The sequence below is a fragment of the Larus michahellis genome, chromosome 3 (assembly GCF_964199755.1).
Source record: "Larus michahellis chromosome 3, bLarMic1.1, whole genome shotgun sequence".
Taxonomy (NCBI): Eukaryota; Metazoa; Chordata; class Aves; order Charadriiformes; family Laridae; genus Larus; species Larus michahellis.
In genome coordinates, this window is record NC_133898.1 from 91,924,090 (window position 1) to 91,940,757 (window position 16,668).

Sequence of the window (16,668 nt, forward strand, 5' to 3'; positions counted from 1 at the left end):
CTCCTCAGTGCAGGCTGTTGAGAGCGTTTGGATGAGGTTGCTCAGGGCTTTTGAAATCCTATCAGGTTTTGAAAAGCTTCTAAGAATTTGACAGCCTCCCTGAGCAGTCTGGTTCAAGACTGTAACATCACAGTAACAATTTTTTTTATTTTTATTTTTTGTGTGTGTCTAGTCTGTCGCTTTAAAAACAGTCGCTGTTCCCAGTGGTTAGAAAGCTAATAAATTGTCTCTCTCCTTTATTGTTTGTGGCTCATTAAATAAACCTGGGGCACTTATCCCCACATGTTTAAATGGAAGAGCAGTTGTAGCAGTAAAGAAGAGCAGACCATCAATATAAGTCCCATAACTGAATAGACCATGCTGTTTAGACACAGGAAAAAAAATACTTTAATCTCTTAGAATGTTTTTTGTTGAGTAGTGGATAAAGGAGATGAATTTAGTATAATTTGTTTAGACTGGTCATGTAATCCAAAAAAAAGGTAAGTAGTGTAGAAATTAGCAAAATATGACCACATATCAAAAACTAGCAGAGAGAAAAATGTAGGCAATTATCAGTTTTTGTCATGATAAACAGTTGATGAGTGCCTCAAGGTTCAACAGTACGTTCTTAGTCGCTCCTGAGGAAATAGGTCACAATACTTGAAATACAGATATTTAGGTTAGACAGAAAAGATGGAAATATTTCTTGTTGACTGAAATAGCCTAAATAATAAGGCAACATGATACTACATGAAACATAATGTGCTCTAACGTGATGAGAATTGCTTGTCAGAAAGGTCAGAACTGTTGTGTTTCCGTGGGCTTTTGATTTCATCTGGCTGGCTGATTCTTGTTTCATCTCTGGACTGTTAGTTCCTTGTGGAGGGAACATTGTGTTGTGGGGTTTTTATGCCCCTGTATAGCATAGTGGCATTCTGGTCCAAGCCTTAGGCATAGGGAGGTCTGGTTACTAAAGAACCACAGGGCACTTGGAGGAGACTTAAAGTTATGGAGAGGCCAGATAAGCACTCATAAGAGAGGTGAAAGACACTGAGATGACAAATGACAGATTATGTAGAAAAAACGTTTAGCAGAACAAATGGTATGGAGAAAATCCAGTGGGAATTTCTGTTTTCTCTCTGCCCTGTAACATAAGTAAAAAGGACCTTTCATATAATGAAAAGGTGTGAAATTCGGAGTCAATACAAGAAATATTTTTTCATGCAACTTGTGATTAAACATTGGAATTTGTTGTTATTGTAGCTTGTGAAGGTTAAAGAACTTCAAGGCTAACTATGATTTCATCTCCTGGTTAAGTTACTGTCTAAGCTGGAGACCTAGCATGGGGATAGAATTTCTTCATGCTGTTGAGCTTCAGTAGGAATGTATAACTTGCCTCTCTCAAAGATATTAACCAAGTGATAAAGTGATTGTGTCCTCTTTTATGTGCTTTCCATCCCTTTTTTTTTTTTTTTGAGACAATTTCTTGGCTATGAAAGACAGCTAGTTTAATAAGACACTCTCAAACCTGAGAGGTTGAAATCCAAAACTCAGCCTGTGAAGAGAACAAAATTTGTGTAGAGAGGAGGTTGACATTAGGGGATATGTGCCCAAATATTTCTTACGGGTTCAGAATTTTCAAAACGTGCATTTTGGAAATTGTAAATGAAATGTTTAATAAATTTGCCTTTAACACCTTTATTTTTTATCACTGGGTACTACAGAACATTGTAATTGAAGTCAGAAACATTAAGAAACAGCAGTCCAAAACTGTCTCAGTTTTTCTTTAAAACATTGATCTTGATTTTTTTCTTTTTTTTTTTTTTAAGTGCTATCACGTTCTGTGTAAGTTGCCAAATGTATCTCAGCTTTTTTGTGTACAAAGAGATCAACTACTGCTCCCAGTCAAAATAAAACAGACTTTACACATGCAGGGACTGAAGTAAAACATGTGTGACATTTCAGGCTGAGTTACGTTCAGAGCTATTAAGCATGGATTGGAAAAAATAAAATCATCCCTTTTCCAACAGGGTTAGTTAAATGATCCATTTGTGATTGCTTCAAACCAATAAATAACATTTTATGTTTATAGTGGATTAAATTAATATTTATAATGGATTGAATTACAGTTTTCCAATTTAGTTGTTTTCATGTAGAGTTTCTATTTTGTTTTGTTCTTTTAGCTAAAATGTGATGCCGTAGTGAGTGAAATCAGCGCTGGTCCAGGAACAGTGAACTTTACAATAAACAGGGAATTATTAGCAAAGGTGAGTGCTATATTTCAGATGCATTAAGGTAAAAATAAATTCCTCAATGTAAAACTATAGAACACTTACGTTGTCTTAGAAAAGTATTTTATATATAAGACTTTTGTAACTTCTCCTTGAGGATCCCTGTTGCTGATTTGTTATGTAGACCTGCATTTTGGAATGAGGCTCAAAAAAGCCTATCCTTATGAGGAAACAAGTATCTACCATTCACTGATAATTTGTAATTCTTCTTCCTCTCTCTCTCTCTGCTTTAAAAGGCAGGCTTGGCACCTGCTTTGAGTTTCTACAGTGTACAACTCAAAAGAATATTAGACAGATACTATTCCTAAAAAGGCTTAATGAAGAAATACAGTGGACAGTGATGTAAAGCTGGGAAAAGGTTGAAACATTAATCTACCTTATGTTCTTGGATGAACAATGAAAGCAGTTTAAATTCAGAGGGTCCTGGGTAGAATCCTATTTACATGAGAACGCTCTTATTTTACATGAGTTCACTGTTCTACCCACCCTTTTGGACTTAGTTTCCTTTCCCACCAATTATCCCCAGGTTAGTCTCTTGCCCTTTCATGTTATGTAACTAAAAAATGATAAATCCTAGCCTTTCCACTTCCTTTTAAGTTTCCACCAAAATCTCTGCCTATAATTTCTCTAACTTTTTAAGTGATCAGATGCATCTTTCAAAAGTTAATGGCATTTTCATATGCATATGAGATCTTGTTTGCTTGGCAGACCAGCCACCTAATTGCTGATGTGAATAAAGGCTGTGGGATCAGACTTTGGTGTGATTGTTAAACAGTTTTCCTGATCACGCTTTCTGTTGTTGAAACATATTTTCCTTTTTTTTTTCCTTTTTTTTATGTCTTCCTTGTGATTTAGACAGTGTTGCAGCAGGTCTTGAAAGATGGCTCAGAGTACGGAGTGAAAAGTGAACTTTTCTCTACAGTGCCTAGACAAAAGGCAGTGATTGAGTTCAGGTAAGCGCATGTGATGAGTCCTTTGAGAAAATTGCCTTGTCTACTGATTGATATTTTGCTGATTGATATTCATTGCTGTAATACATGATGCCTGTGAAGTGAAACCATATTTACGGTATTATATTCAGCTGTATTTGATACTCTGATACATTTGCCAAGTATAGAATATATGTGATGTTTAGGGAATTGAGGCTTTTTCCCAGAATATATTTTTGGTGTTTAAAGAGTTCACGCCTCACACTGCCCTCCACTAAGAATATTCTCATTTAGTGCATAACAGCATTCAGTTTTTAAGTAGGCTTCTTTTATTTCGTTATCAAGAAACATCATCTGAATTTTCAGCCACTAACCCACTTCTTTTTTTCACCTTAATACCTTTCTCCCTAACTTGCTAAGGCAGCCAGGCATTTGTGTTGCTAAATCTTCTCAGTTGCTGGCTCCAAAATTTGTCCAGTGCAATTTTGTTTATGGTCATCTGCTCATGGAATGAAAAGTGGCTGACTCAGACCTCTTTATGTATAAATATTTTTATTCACTTATACTCCTTCTGCAGGCTTCCATAGTCACAGAAAGTAAGCACTTGTCTTTCATTTGGAGGGTGACTTTTCATAGCTGAACTTCCATTTTATTATCAGCGGTGAATAATTGTGGGTACAGGGTTTTTTTGAGGGGGCAACTGTTGGTAGAAGAAGATGTGATTTTAGTTACTGATTCTTGTACACAAGGTCTTCTGTTCTGGTATGAAATTTATCTCTAATAAAGGTATAAGAATGATCCATATGTCCAAAACATGCAAAGAGTGAGAAGGTAGTGTAAGTCCTTTGCCACTAGTATAGCTGGGTTTTGGGAAGTTCTTTGGTGTGGGGTTGATTTTCTTTCCTTGTAACACTGGCTGTTAACTGATAATGGAGGAAAAACTGGCTGTATAGGAAAATTTGCTGTCAGCTAATCAGGGAATTTTAAAGGGAAAATTGAAAATTGTGGGTTTATTTCAGTTCTGCTATATGCATCAGTTGAATTCTTTTGACTTGTTGATCTGACAGTCTGGTACATTGAACAAATGTTATTTGCGAAAATTTGTTACAGCTCCCCTAATATTGCCAAAAAGTTTCACATAGGACACTTGCGTTCCACAATAGTAGGTGAGTATGTGTTTATCTGCCTCCTAAAAGGGCTTCTTGGTCTTCCTGTTTCACTGGACTGGGGAACATTGCTAACCTCTCACTCTAGTGGAGTGGCTGCGTCAGGCTTGAGTTGCTAATTAAAAACCTTTTGCTCATTACACAGTGAAGAAAAGAGCGTGATGTGTTGCTGATAGATTTATTAAGTCACACGTAATATAGTTTTATGACTGTGAACATTAAATAAAGTAGTTTAAAATTGTTTGACAAAGACACCCAGGGCAGTTTTCATTGAGGTGTTATGAGAGTCCTTTGAATTTTAAATTTCCAATTTGCACCAGACTGCAGAGCAGTCAGATAGTTATATCTTGGTGGCTGTCTTGCAAAAAGCGTGCTTTTGTATGTTAATTACTTTATGCCGGTATTATTAACATAGTAGCTGTCTTTTGTAATGGAATAATGAATGTTTATTGTGCAGTACTCTAATGAAAAACATTATTTCTCCTTCCTTTCCCTCTCTCACAATAAAAACCAACAGGTTATTACCAGAAGATGCTACAGCATCTGTGCAGCTAATAATGTCTTAGTTTTAAATTATATTTAATGTATCAGGTATAATTATTAATTACATAAAGTTAATAATTCTGCCTCTTCATGGGCTGATAGCTGAGTGAAATTACATATTTTTGGCTCTTTGGTTCAATTTCTGGACCTGTTGCTATAGGAAAAAAAACATGTTCAAAAATAGTTCTGTACATCTATGTTTGTCCAATAGTAAGAGAATGGATGGTAATTGCAAGCTATAATATGGTGTTATAGCAACAGAAGAAGAGAAAGCTTTCTGCATCCTTTCATGTCAGTAATTAAAAGGTACCCATGAAGCAGAGGAAAATAGAGGAAATGATGCGGGTATTTCATCTTTGTAATTCCATGGTTGTGGCTAAGCTCAGGAGAAAGATGAAGGGTTTTTGTTGTAGTAACAGTTAGAACCAAGACATGCTTATGCGATATGGTAAGTTTGGAGCATATTAGACACATAGTGTGATAAGTGCAGAGCTCAGTACAGCTCTAACAGTATATAGAGATTCAGGACTTGCTGTTTTCTACTTAACGACATAGCAGTTTGTGAATTTGAGTACTTGCTTAACCTTGTATGAGGTTGCCTGACTGTAATGGGAATTATGTATACTTGTGTATGGGAATTATGTATATTAGTGAGAATGCAAGAAGACTTTAAAAAGTGTTTTTCATGTTCATATACTTTGCAGTATGTGCATGCACATACATGTATATGTTTTTATCATTTATGGCGCCTTTCAAATGCCCAGCCTTTCTTTTCCCACTCAGAATGCTATTGCTTTTAGTCGTGAACTATTTTAGCAAATTCTGTGGAGTAGTTCATCTGGTTGCTTTTCTTCTTCATTTTGAATACAGATCATACACAAACTGAAAATGTTCTGTTGGGATGAGAGACTGAACCTCTCTCTGATACCTACAACTGAATAATAATACCTTTTTTTTTCCTTACCAGGGAATTTTATAGCAAATCTCAAAGTTGCATTGGGACATGAAGTAACAAGAATAAATTACCTTGGTGACTGGGGCATGCAGTTTGGTATGTTTTGATATATGTTTCTCCTGATCCCTTTTCTACTGTATAGTACGGTTTAGGTTTCCAGCTTCAGTTTTTGCAGGCCCATTGGATTCACTCTGGGCTCATAAAGGGTAATGCTGTGTTTCCATGCATGTGAAGTGTAGTTAATCTCCTTAAAATATGAACAAAACAATCCAGACTGATTCATCAGCAGTGTGACCTATACTACTGTACAAGAAACGACAGGAGAAAATTTAGCCAACAGTGCTTCAGTCCCTCAGTAGCTCCTCTCTCAGATTATGTAAGTGTAGTTTTTAAAGGACAGTATAAATATTTTCTGAGTGTGCTGGTTATACCTGTGGAGCTCTCATAGCTGAACTGACTTCTGTTGCTGCCTCCAGACAAAATGCATACATATTACCATAGCTGCTCCATGTCTACTGTGATACTGTCTTCCTTATTCAGGTTTTGTATTTCTAACAGTGGTGGAAGAGTAAGCTTGCTAACACCTATGCCATACCTGTACATAACAATATAATAATTGTATGAAAATGTATATTTTGTAGTTGGTTGTCTTTGTGTGTGTTGTGGCATTTTTTTTATCTGTTTTGTTTTTGTTCGCTCTGGAAACTAGTTCATTATTCATAGACCATAACTAACTTCCTCAGCAACTGCATTTTAGAATCATAGAATCATAGAATCTTCATGGTTGGAAAGGACCTTTGAGATCATCGAGTCCAACCAAACAATTTACAATCTCTGCCACTAGAGCATGCCCTCAAGTGCCACATCTAGACGTTTCTTAAACACCTCTAGGGATGGTGACTCAACCACCTCCCTGGGCAGGCTGTTCCAGTGCCTGACCACTCTTTCAGTAAAGTCATTCTTCCTAATATCTAATCTAAACCTCCCCTGCCGCAGCTTCAGACCATTTCCTCTGGTCCTGTCATTATTCACCTGGGAGAAGAGGCCAACACCCACCTCTCTCCAACCTCCTTTCAGGTAGCTGTAGAGGGCAATGAGGTCTCCCCTCAGCCTCCTCTTCTCCAAGCTAAACATGCCCAGCTCCCTCAGCCTCTCCTCATATGACCTGGTCTCCAGACCCCTCACCAGCCTGGTAGCTCTCCTCTGGACATGCTCTGGCACCTCGATGTCCCTTTTGTACAGAGGGGCCCAGAACTGAACACAGCACTCGAGGCGAGGCCTCACCAGTGCCGAGTACAGAGACACGATCACTTCCCTGCTCCTACTGGCCACGCTATTCCTGATACAAGCCAGGATGCTATTGGCCTTCTTGGCCACCTGGGCACACTGCTGGCTCATGTTAAGCTGGCCATCCACCAGCACCCCCAGGTCCTTTTCTGCTGGGCAGCTTTCCAGCCACTCTTCCCCAAGCCTGTAGCGTTGCTTGGGGTTGTTGTGACCAAAATGCAGGACCCAGCACTTGGCCTTTTTAAACCTCATACAGCTGGCCTTGGCCCATTGATCCAGCCTGTCCAGGTCCCTCTGTAGAGCCTTCCTACCCTCAAGCAGATCAACACTCCCACCTAGTTTGGTGTCATCTGCAAACTTACTGAGGGTGCACTCAATCCCCTTGTCCAGATCATTGATAAAGATATTAAACAAAACCGGCCCCAAAACTGAACCCTGAGGGACACCACGGGTGACCGGCTGCCAAGAGGATTTCATCCCATTAATTACAACTCTCTGGGCACGGCCATCCAGCCAGTTTTTAACCCAGCAAAGGGTACACTTGTTTATGCCATGATTCGCCAGCTTCTGCAGGAGAACGGTGTGGGGGACGGTGTCAAAGGCCTTACCAAAGTCCAGATAGACAACGTCCATAGCCTTCCCCACATCCAGAAGGCGGGTCACATGGTCATAGAAAGAGATCAGGTTGGTTAAGCAGGACCTCCCTTTCCTAAACCCATGCTGGCTGGCCCCGATCCCTTGGCTGCCCTGCACTTGCCGTGAGAGCTCACTCAAAATGATCCTCTCCATGATCTTTCCTGGTACCGAGGTCAGGCTGACAGGCCTATAGTTCCCCGGATCCTCCTTCCAACCCTTCTTGTAGATGGGTGCCACATTAGCCACCCTCCAGTCATCTGGTACCTCCCCTGTTGACCAAGATTGTTGATAGATGATGGAGAGAGGCTTGGTGAGCTCTCCTGCCAGCTCCCTGAGTACTCTTGGGTGAATCCCATCCGGCCCCATAGACTTATGTGCGTCTAGGTGCATAAGTAAATCATTGACTACTTCCTCCTGGATTATGGGTGGGTTGTTCTGCTCTCCATCCTTATCTTCCAGCTCAGGAGACTGAGCACCCTGGGGATAGCTGGTCTGACTATTGAAGACAGAGGCAAAGAAGGCATTTAGTATCTCAGCCTTCTCCTCGTCATTGGTTGCAACTTTCCCCCCAGCATCCAGTAAGGGATGGAGATTCTCCCTGGCTTTCTTTTTGTTGATGTATTTATAAAAGCTTTTTTTGTTGTCCTTAATGTTAGTGGTCAAGTTGAGCTCCAGCTGGGCTTTTGCCTTCCTAATTTTCTCTCTGTATAACCTAACGAGATCTCTGTACTCCTCCTGAGTTGCCTGTCCCTTCTTCCAAAGGTGGTAAAATTTTGGCAGGTTGATGCCCATAGAGTTTTTATCTTTAAAGATATCCCAACACTTACCACAAAATACTGTTTTCCTTTAAAATGTAGCAAAAGAGAGATGTGTAGGTGGAGAATGTGCAAATGAATAGGCCATAGAAGATTATCAATCTTGCATGCTTGTGCGTTTGCATACACACATATACAGACTCCTAGCTCTTCTGAAATGTCCATCAGATAAGTGAGGACTGAAAAATCTCATGTGCAGCCCAGCTTGGGTTGATATTTATTACTTGACCAGAGATGATTTATGTCCAATTACTGGATCTGCACATATTCCTCTCATATGGCAGTTGACCAATCCATAGGACACAACTTAGTTGATTTCTGTCGTTAGTCTTGCATTTTAAATTGATCCATATTCTCCTCACCTTTTCAAATTTCCCCTCAAAAGCTGATTTTGACATATTTTTAGGCATTTAAAAAAATACAGTCATGCCCACTTCTTCATCCTTGAAATCTGGTACACCTGTGAAAACTGTAAAACTCCCCCACATCTTTTGCAGTACATTCTGAAAACAGTGTCCATATATTTACTTTTAAATGGCAAACACAAAGTACAATGTCTGTTAAGCACTTTTGCTCATTCCAACCCTTATGCTGCCCCCTTCAGTTTCACCGACACCGCTGTTTATGGGGACAGAGTTGTATGAAACTTTATGAACCTTAGTGTAAATACTGTACTTCTACTCCATTTGTGTATTGAGATTCAGCAGTGTAGATAACATAATTAAAATGTATTCAGTTCTACTCGTTCTCCTTCTAGAGTAAATTCCTGGGTTTTAGACAGTTGAGTAAAACATTCTTATGACTGTGAGAACAGTAATAGAATATTTTTTCCTTTGTTAAATTATTTCCTCCACAGCTCATCTTTCCTAATCCTGTTTCTGATCAGAGAGTAGTTTGTAGCAGAGCTTTTCTTCACTTAGGATTTGTTTCATAGGAACTGAATTCAGAATGAGTTCACCTAAAATTCGATACGTTTCATCATTGTATATTTCATTCATTTTTGCCCCTTAGACATGATTTTATCACTATGTTATTGTATAATGAATGTGGCAATGACAATTAAGCAATGAAATGCAATGTGGTTAAAGGGCTTCTCAACTGAGCTCGTTCACTCTGTCTTTGAAGATACTAAATTGTACTCCTAAGTCTGAATATCAGGAATTTTATGGATTTTAATACAAAGTTTTCAGAAGGTATAAAAATCACATTGCCTGTTATTTACATGTGTACCTGTTGTCCAGCTCACAGCTGTCAGAGTCATGCTTTTCACCTAGTGGTTCCAACTGTTTCTTTCAAAATGGGTGCTCCCCTCTTTATTTGGGCTGGCTCAGCTCAAATATATGACAGGTTTTACGGCAAATAATATAGTCATGCTTCACAAAATTATAGCATAGGAATATTATTATAATGGTCCTTTCCCAGAAGCAGTGCTATAATTAACGATCTGTCAGCATTTCTATTACAACTGCTATTGTCAGAGGCTTTGAAACGTAATAAGTGAAAACATATTTTGCTGAAACTTGGCAGAGAAGTCCTCAACCTTTAGGCAGTTCTGGGGCAGGTTTCTTAAGGTAACAAAGCTTATGCAGTCACAGTGTCTGTCCATCTGTCTTCCTGTCACTCTGCTCCTAATAAATTTTGAACCCATTGGCCAACTTCATCCAGATCTGACAAAGAAAAATGTGTCCAAGAAAACGAATTTCTTTTGATATTGTGGCAGCTGGCAGCTGAGTAAGAGTAGAAATACAATGTAATGCCCTATGGGAGAGAAAGTTAACTTGTGTGTTTAGCCTTCTGGCTAACCATTCAGTGCATCTAAGTCAGAATCAGTCCCAACACATGCTGGATCTTGCCAATAATTGGTGAGTGTAACAAGAGCTGGGGATAGTTTGGGGAAGACAGAAATGTGTGGAAGGATGTGTTTGGGTTGGATAAAAACTGTCAGTCTTGCTGGAGGTTGGAGTGTGAAGCCAGCATTGAAAAGTGGAATCTGTAGGTACATTAATATCTAGGAGAAGTCATTAGGAAATCAAGCTCTGATTGCTCATAGAACAAGCTGTCCTTAAATAAACTCCCTTTCAATAGGATTAGACTCATTTTATTTCCTAAACTCTAACTTCTTTTTCTTACCTAACTCTGACACAGCTTCTATCGCACTCAGTGTTTGTAAGGGGGAAGTTCTTGAGACAGTACTATTGGTTTAGTTGCAGTGGGATTTTCAAAGGGGATACCTGCCTCCCTATTCTTTGGATGTTGCCTCATCAGTCCTGCTCATTGTCAGCTCAGAGGAATGAGATGGCCTTAAAAGGAGCCTCAGAAAATCTAAGAGCCTGCAGGGTTAATATTGCTATATTACTGAAGGAGTTAACGGGCTCTTCTGTTTTAGACAAAAAGATTGGGATTTGGATTTTTTGCCTTTTCAGGTGACTTTTGGAATGTGCTAAAGCCAAATTGGATACGTGAAAAAAAGCTGCATATTCTCAGTGCGCAGCAAAAAGTTTGTTGAAAATATTGCGAGTGGTATGTGGAATACCATATTGTGTCCCAGTTTTTATTGTCCTTGAAATGACAATACTACTAAGGGAGGAAGCAAATCAAGGAGTTTTGAGCATGTTCTGTTGCTGGACAGTTTCCACCGTGTGGCTTCTCATTTACAGCTGGTTGCTGTGTAATAGATAATTTTCTCTATGAGTCCAGAAACACAAGTTCCATTTATGAGGAACTGAGAAAATCAACACAGTATTTCTTACTAGTTTCTAGCTATTATAGTTTTGTGGTTGTTTTTTTTTTTTTCCATGCAGTGGATTTGGTTTTGTAGCATGCACTATTATGTTGCTTAAAAATGTAAGGCATTTGTTTTATTACATACGGTGTTAAAATTAGACTTGCTTATGAAAGCAACTAAACAAAACAATGTACTCTGGGCTATTGTCTAACTCTGTATTTAATTGTTATTCAAGGCTTATTGGGTGTTGGTTTCCAACGCTTTGGCAACAAAGAAAAGCTAAAATCCAGTCCTTTACAACATCTTTTTGAGGTAAGTTCAGAGAAGACCAACTAGGGACTTCAGAGGACATTTCATTACTTAGTTGTAAATTTTGTACAGAATGGTATGTCTGCAGGAACATCATGAGACTCATGTTGGATTTAAATGACCTTGCCTGAAGGACCAGTGCCAGCCTGGGCCATAGCAGCAGAGGCAGTTTTCACTAGGCCACAGCAGCAGAGACAGTTTTCATTAGGCTGAAAAATACGCCCCATAAGGGACGTAATCATATGGATACTTAGATTGCATTGATTGCTGCTACCACCACAGCCAGCTTGACCGATATCAACTGTCTTAACTGGGCGTAGGTGACCACTGACCTCACTGTGTTAACTGCAGTGGAAATGGAGTCTCACATCTGATGCTGTAGGATGTTGGTTACCAAAGTTGTGAAAAGAAGAGGCATGTACGGTATAAAAATCCTCTTGTTGCTAATATTTTTAGAATAAATAATATTTAATTTCCATTGCTGGTGGAATGTACACAATTTACTGTGGTTGGGGATAAGGATCTTTAAAGTGTTTTGTATCTAATATGGAGCCTTAGCATATATGGTTAAGGAGGAGTGGCCATCACTTTCCAGAATACTGTTCTGGCTCTGCAGAATGCTCTCCTTTCTTCCATGAGTGTGAAAGAACCAGGAGCACTAGAAGGTGCAGTTTCTGCTGACAGGCATTCAGGAAATGCCTTTCAGTAGTAGGGAAGGTTGTTTCATTGCAGGAGGTTGCCCTCTCGGTTGCCCACCATGCCCACCAGCATGATGCAAGTGCTATATGTTGCATTTCTGTGTGTCAGGAACAAAACCGACTTGGTGGACTGTCCAGGTTAGCAATAAAGATTGAGGTAGTTTAAGAAGTTTTGTTTTTCCAGGTTTGGGCTTTTGGCTTACTCCATTCAAATATACCTAATAACATCTGAGTTAGTATTCATTTCTTCTTCGTTGCCAGTTCCTATGTCACTTCTTGTTTCATACAGTGCAATGAGCAAAAAAGGTTTTTGTCAATGTTTTGATACTTCTAAGTGATCTTTGGTTGACAACTGTGCTGGTGTAATGCGCATATGATGCGCAAGAGAACGTGACTTATGTACTCACCTGCACAAATCCAACAGCCATAAGGATAAGTGGACAAAATTTTCTGAATGGCTAATGTTCAAGCCCTCATCCATTAAAAGAAAGATTTCACGTGTTAATGGGGCTTTGTTAGGGTTCTTGTGTGGCGCTCTCAAGTGTTCACTTACTACAAAGCTGAGCTGTGCTTCACCCTCTGAGCTGAATATGGGAACTATTGCTAATGCTGGTGTTCAGACAGTATGTCACAGGATAATTGTTTCGCATAAATCTGTTTACTGGCAAAGGAACAAACTGTCTTTGAATACTTGGATACTCTACAGCTGAATGCATATTAGGCAGATTGTTTATGTGGCAGAGTGTCTCCTTCTTTCTGAGTTTGACAGCTTCTTTGATATAGATAAATTTTGTTCGCTTCTTCCCTCATCCCTGAGGCCTGCTCAATAAAATCAATAGATTGTCAACATGGAGGTGTTTTAGAGCTGTAGGACGATTTAAAGAGATGAGAAAAAGTAGTCATGTTCTCATGGTTGTGCATTGCTGTGTATTATTTAAATTTATTTATAATTTCAGTCTGTTCTTAAAATTTAAATTTCAAATACTTGAATTTTGCACTAAAGCTTTAGAATACTATATATTGCAGTAGCATGTAGGCTTTATGACCTTAAAAAATGGCCTTCAAGTATAGAGAACAGTATTCAGTCAAGCTGCAAAAGGTTCTAAAACAGTAGTTGTTTGAGATGAACTTAGTTTCTCAAATATTTCAAATTTTTAATTGTTTGTTCAGCTGTATTCATAGTTTATATCAAAAACTGAGATGTGTTTCAAAATGGTGTTTTTTCTGCTCTTGTGTGAAACTAGTCTTTCCAGTAGTTTGTTTAAAACAAAAATTTTCATAGCACAGTTTCTATATAAATAAATGTACAGACAAACGTACCTTTCCAAACATATTTGCACTTTTGGTCAAGAGTCAAATGCAAATATGCCTTTTGCATTAATTTTGCTTTATAACATCAAAGATTGAGGGCAGAAGGGTGTTATAATGTGTGAAGCTACTAATGGGGGAAGGGGAACATTGTTCTTGGAAAGGTTTGAATTTTTCCCTCTACTTTAAATGTCTTTTTTGTGGCAGAACTAAGCAAACGTTAATCTTGATGCTTGTCAGCAGTACCGCCTGTTAAAATCTGTAAAAATCTTGGCACCTAAAAGAAAGGGGAAAAGTTCAAGAGTTTTGCTGTGGAAGCTCTTTTTTTTTCTTTCTTTTTTTTTTTTTCAATAGGTGGAACCCATTTGAGCAAGGTATTGTTGGCAAACTCATTGTCTGAACATTGCAGGAGCTAAATTTTTATAATTACTTATTTTTATCAAGATTGCAATGATTTGGGGATCAAAACTCTTACAAAGACTTACACAGCGTTGAATTATTTGGGTCTAAATAGGTAGCGTAACCACTAGTTAATTTAATTATTTTTACATAGTACTATAACTTTTTTTAAATTCTTCCATGGGCTTTCAAGATGCTACATGTGGAAAGCAAGGAATCATTACCTGGGTGAATATTTTGGCCTTTAGATATAAAGGAATACATTAGTGAACAGGAGAGCCAAAATTGTACATAGGTAAAGTTGGCTAATACAAGAGTTTGTAATGCTTTTGGCAAACTGACAGTGCACGTGTGTGTGTGTGTGTGTGTGTGTGTCAGATGCTGCCATTCATATGCTTGACTTCAGCCACAGAGAGACAGCAGGTATTAGTATGGGTGCAGAGTACTATAGGTGGCTTTTGGCTCAGAACTGGGGGAGGTCTTTTGAGCTTGTAAAATATCGAGTCTATCTAGGATTTTGCTTCTTCAACTGTCATCTCATGTTTTAGGCAATGCGGTTGTTATAAGTATCAATTTTGTAGTCCTCTGAAGAAAAGTCTGTGGTTTAAAAGTCTGATAGTTTCCCTTTTATGCCTAAATTAGTTCTTCCATCGTCTGCTGCTGCAGGTGTTTCAAGGTTATGAAGAGGACGATAGCGACAGCAGTAAGGAATTATGGCGTTAGTCTTGTTTCAAGATAAGATGCACATTTTCCTATTGGAGTTTGAACTACTCATTCATCCTTTAAATGGGAAATGTGTTCCTTTAAAACATCTTTAAAATTTTGATGTTACAAATGTCATCTTTAAATGTATTTGTATTGTTCTTGTGGAACTTTGCTTATTTTTATTGGAGAGGATTATACTTCAACATTTTTGGTGCTGTTATGTTTTAGGTGTATGTGCAGATTAATAAAGCAGCAGAAGATGAAAACACGAAAGAGCTGGCTAAGGATTTCTTTAGAAAACTGGAGGAACATGATGAGCAGACATTGTCCCTTTGGAAACAATTTAGAGACTTGAGTATTGAAGAATACATCCGAATTTATAAGGTACAAATCATACACTGCTTTTTCTGTGTTGTTGGTAAAATGGTCTCTTTTTATCTATTGCTCCATCAATGAAATTGACAGTGCACAGCACCATTTCATCCAAGAGACTGCAAAACTGACCTAGGAACAGAAGTTGCTGTAACATTGTCAATTTGTTGCTTTCTCAGTAAACTTTACAGTGTTGTGGGGAAGATGTTTCTCAACATGCCAGGTTGTGCCCCATTCTGTTTGGAAAAACCACGGTAGTTGATTTAACATCCAAGCAGGCCGTCACTTTAGTTGCTGACGCCCTGAATACATTTTATTTGATGAAGTCCATATAATTGACCCTTAGACTAATTCTTGCTTCTCAGAAGCCCTGAAACTAGGAGTACGGTGCTAAGCAACAAAGCAAATCAGTGTTAGATAAATATTGTTTGTTTTGTTTTATCTTTGAAGTCAGCAACAACCAGCTAAATTTAACAGTTTCCATGTAATAAATCTTATTAGGAGATAACTCTATTTTCATTTTTCTGACCTAATGTTATAATGCAGAGCTGTGTATGTTGCATATTAAATCGAGTGTAAGATATTATAGCAGCAGGAGTTTACAATAGTAATCAGTGCATAAGTTACTTGCAGGTTGAGTTGAGCTAATGTACAGCCATCTGTTGCATACTGTGATCTCGAGAATGGAGCTGGTGTCCACTGTTCTGTGTGAGATGTTTATGCCACTGACCATAAAATGAATCTTATGAATTTGGGAAACAGGAGTGAGATACACCTGTCACTGAATCCAGTCTCTTGGTATTAATACTATATAATCTTACTCAAGAACCAACTGAGTCCATCTGAAAAACAGCTAGTGTTTTTCTTTCCCAAATTCTTTTAATAAAATTCTGGAATGGGTGCCCAGTTTCGATGGGCTTAGACTTTTTTTCCTAACTTGCTGCACCGAAGAATTTGTGACTCGTTTTATACCACTTCACTTAAAATTCCACTTTTCCATCTCCTTCCTCTTAATGTATTTGTAGAAATTGGTCATGTCTTCTTTCAACCTTGATTGCAAAGTTAAAAGAGAAGTGGCCTGCCCCTTCCTCAGTAATCCAGATAACCTGGCTGTGCTTTAATTTCTTCCCTGAAATATATCGCTGGATTCGTGCCAAGTACTCTAACTTAAGATCTCCTAAGTGAGACACGGCCTTGGTAATTCTAGGGGAAAGTTGCCCTGTTAAGGTACGTGAGTATTGCGCTGTGTATGCAGCTGCATCACAATGGTTACTCATCATTGATCACATGATGACTGGTTCAGCCAGATCTTTCTCTCCCAATTCCTTTTCAAACTAATAAGTATCGAGCTGATGGACTGACAGCTTTGTTGCACTTAGTTAAAAACCTTGTCTTTTGTACTATTACGTTTCACTCATTTTTGACAGTTAAAGTCATTCTATCTCTCCTAGGTGTACTCTCAGCCTTTCAAGTAATGGTGATTTCTGTATGCTCAGTGAGGAGCTCCTGCTTTTTTTAATTTCTTTTAGCATCCTTTTAAAATAGGATTGG

General features: G+C 38.5%; 1 protein-coding gene across 4 annotated transcripts in view; it reads left to right on the top strand.

The window, feature by feature from the left end:
- The window catches only part of RARS2 (arginyl-tRNA synthetase 2, mitochondrial), a 39,349-nt gene that overhangs the window by 3,279 nt on the left and 19,402 nt on the right, over positions 1 to 16,668 (top strand). For 3 of the 4 annotated variants that reach the window (XR_012586305.1, XM_074581194.1, XM_074581196.1), the window contains exons 4-9: positions 2,163 to 2,246; positions 3,126 to 3,223; positions 4,310 to 4,365; positions 5,876 to 5,959; positions 11,562 to 11,638; positions 14,974 to 15,129. Coding sequence is in view for 3 of the 4 variants with exons in the window: in XM_074581194.1 (XP_074437295.1) it covers positions 2,163 to 2,246; positions 3,126 to 3,223; positions 4,310 to 4,365; positions 5,876 to 5,959; positions 11,562 to 11,638; positions 14,974 to 15,129 (555 nt within the window). In the remaining variant the exon portion in view is untranslated. The remainder of the gene's footprint in view (positions 1 to 2,162; positions 2,247 to 3,125; positions 3,224 to 4,309; positions 4,366 to 5,875; positions 5,960 to 11,561; positions 11,639 to 14,973; positions 15,130 to 16,668) is intronic. The other variant, XM_074581197.1, reaches the window with a different exon arrangement.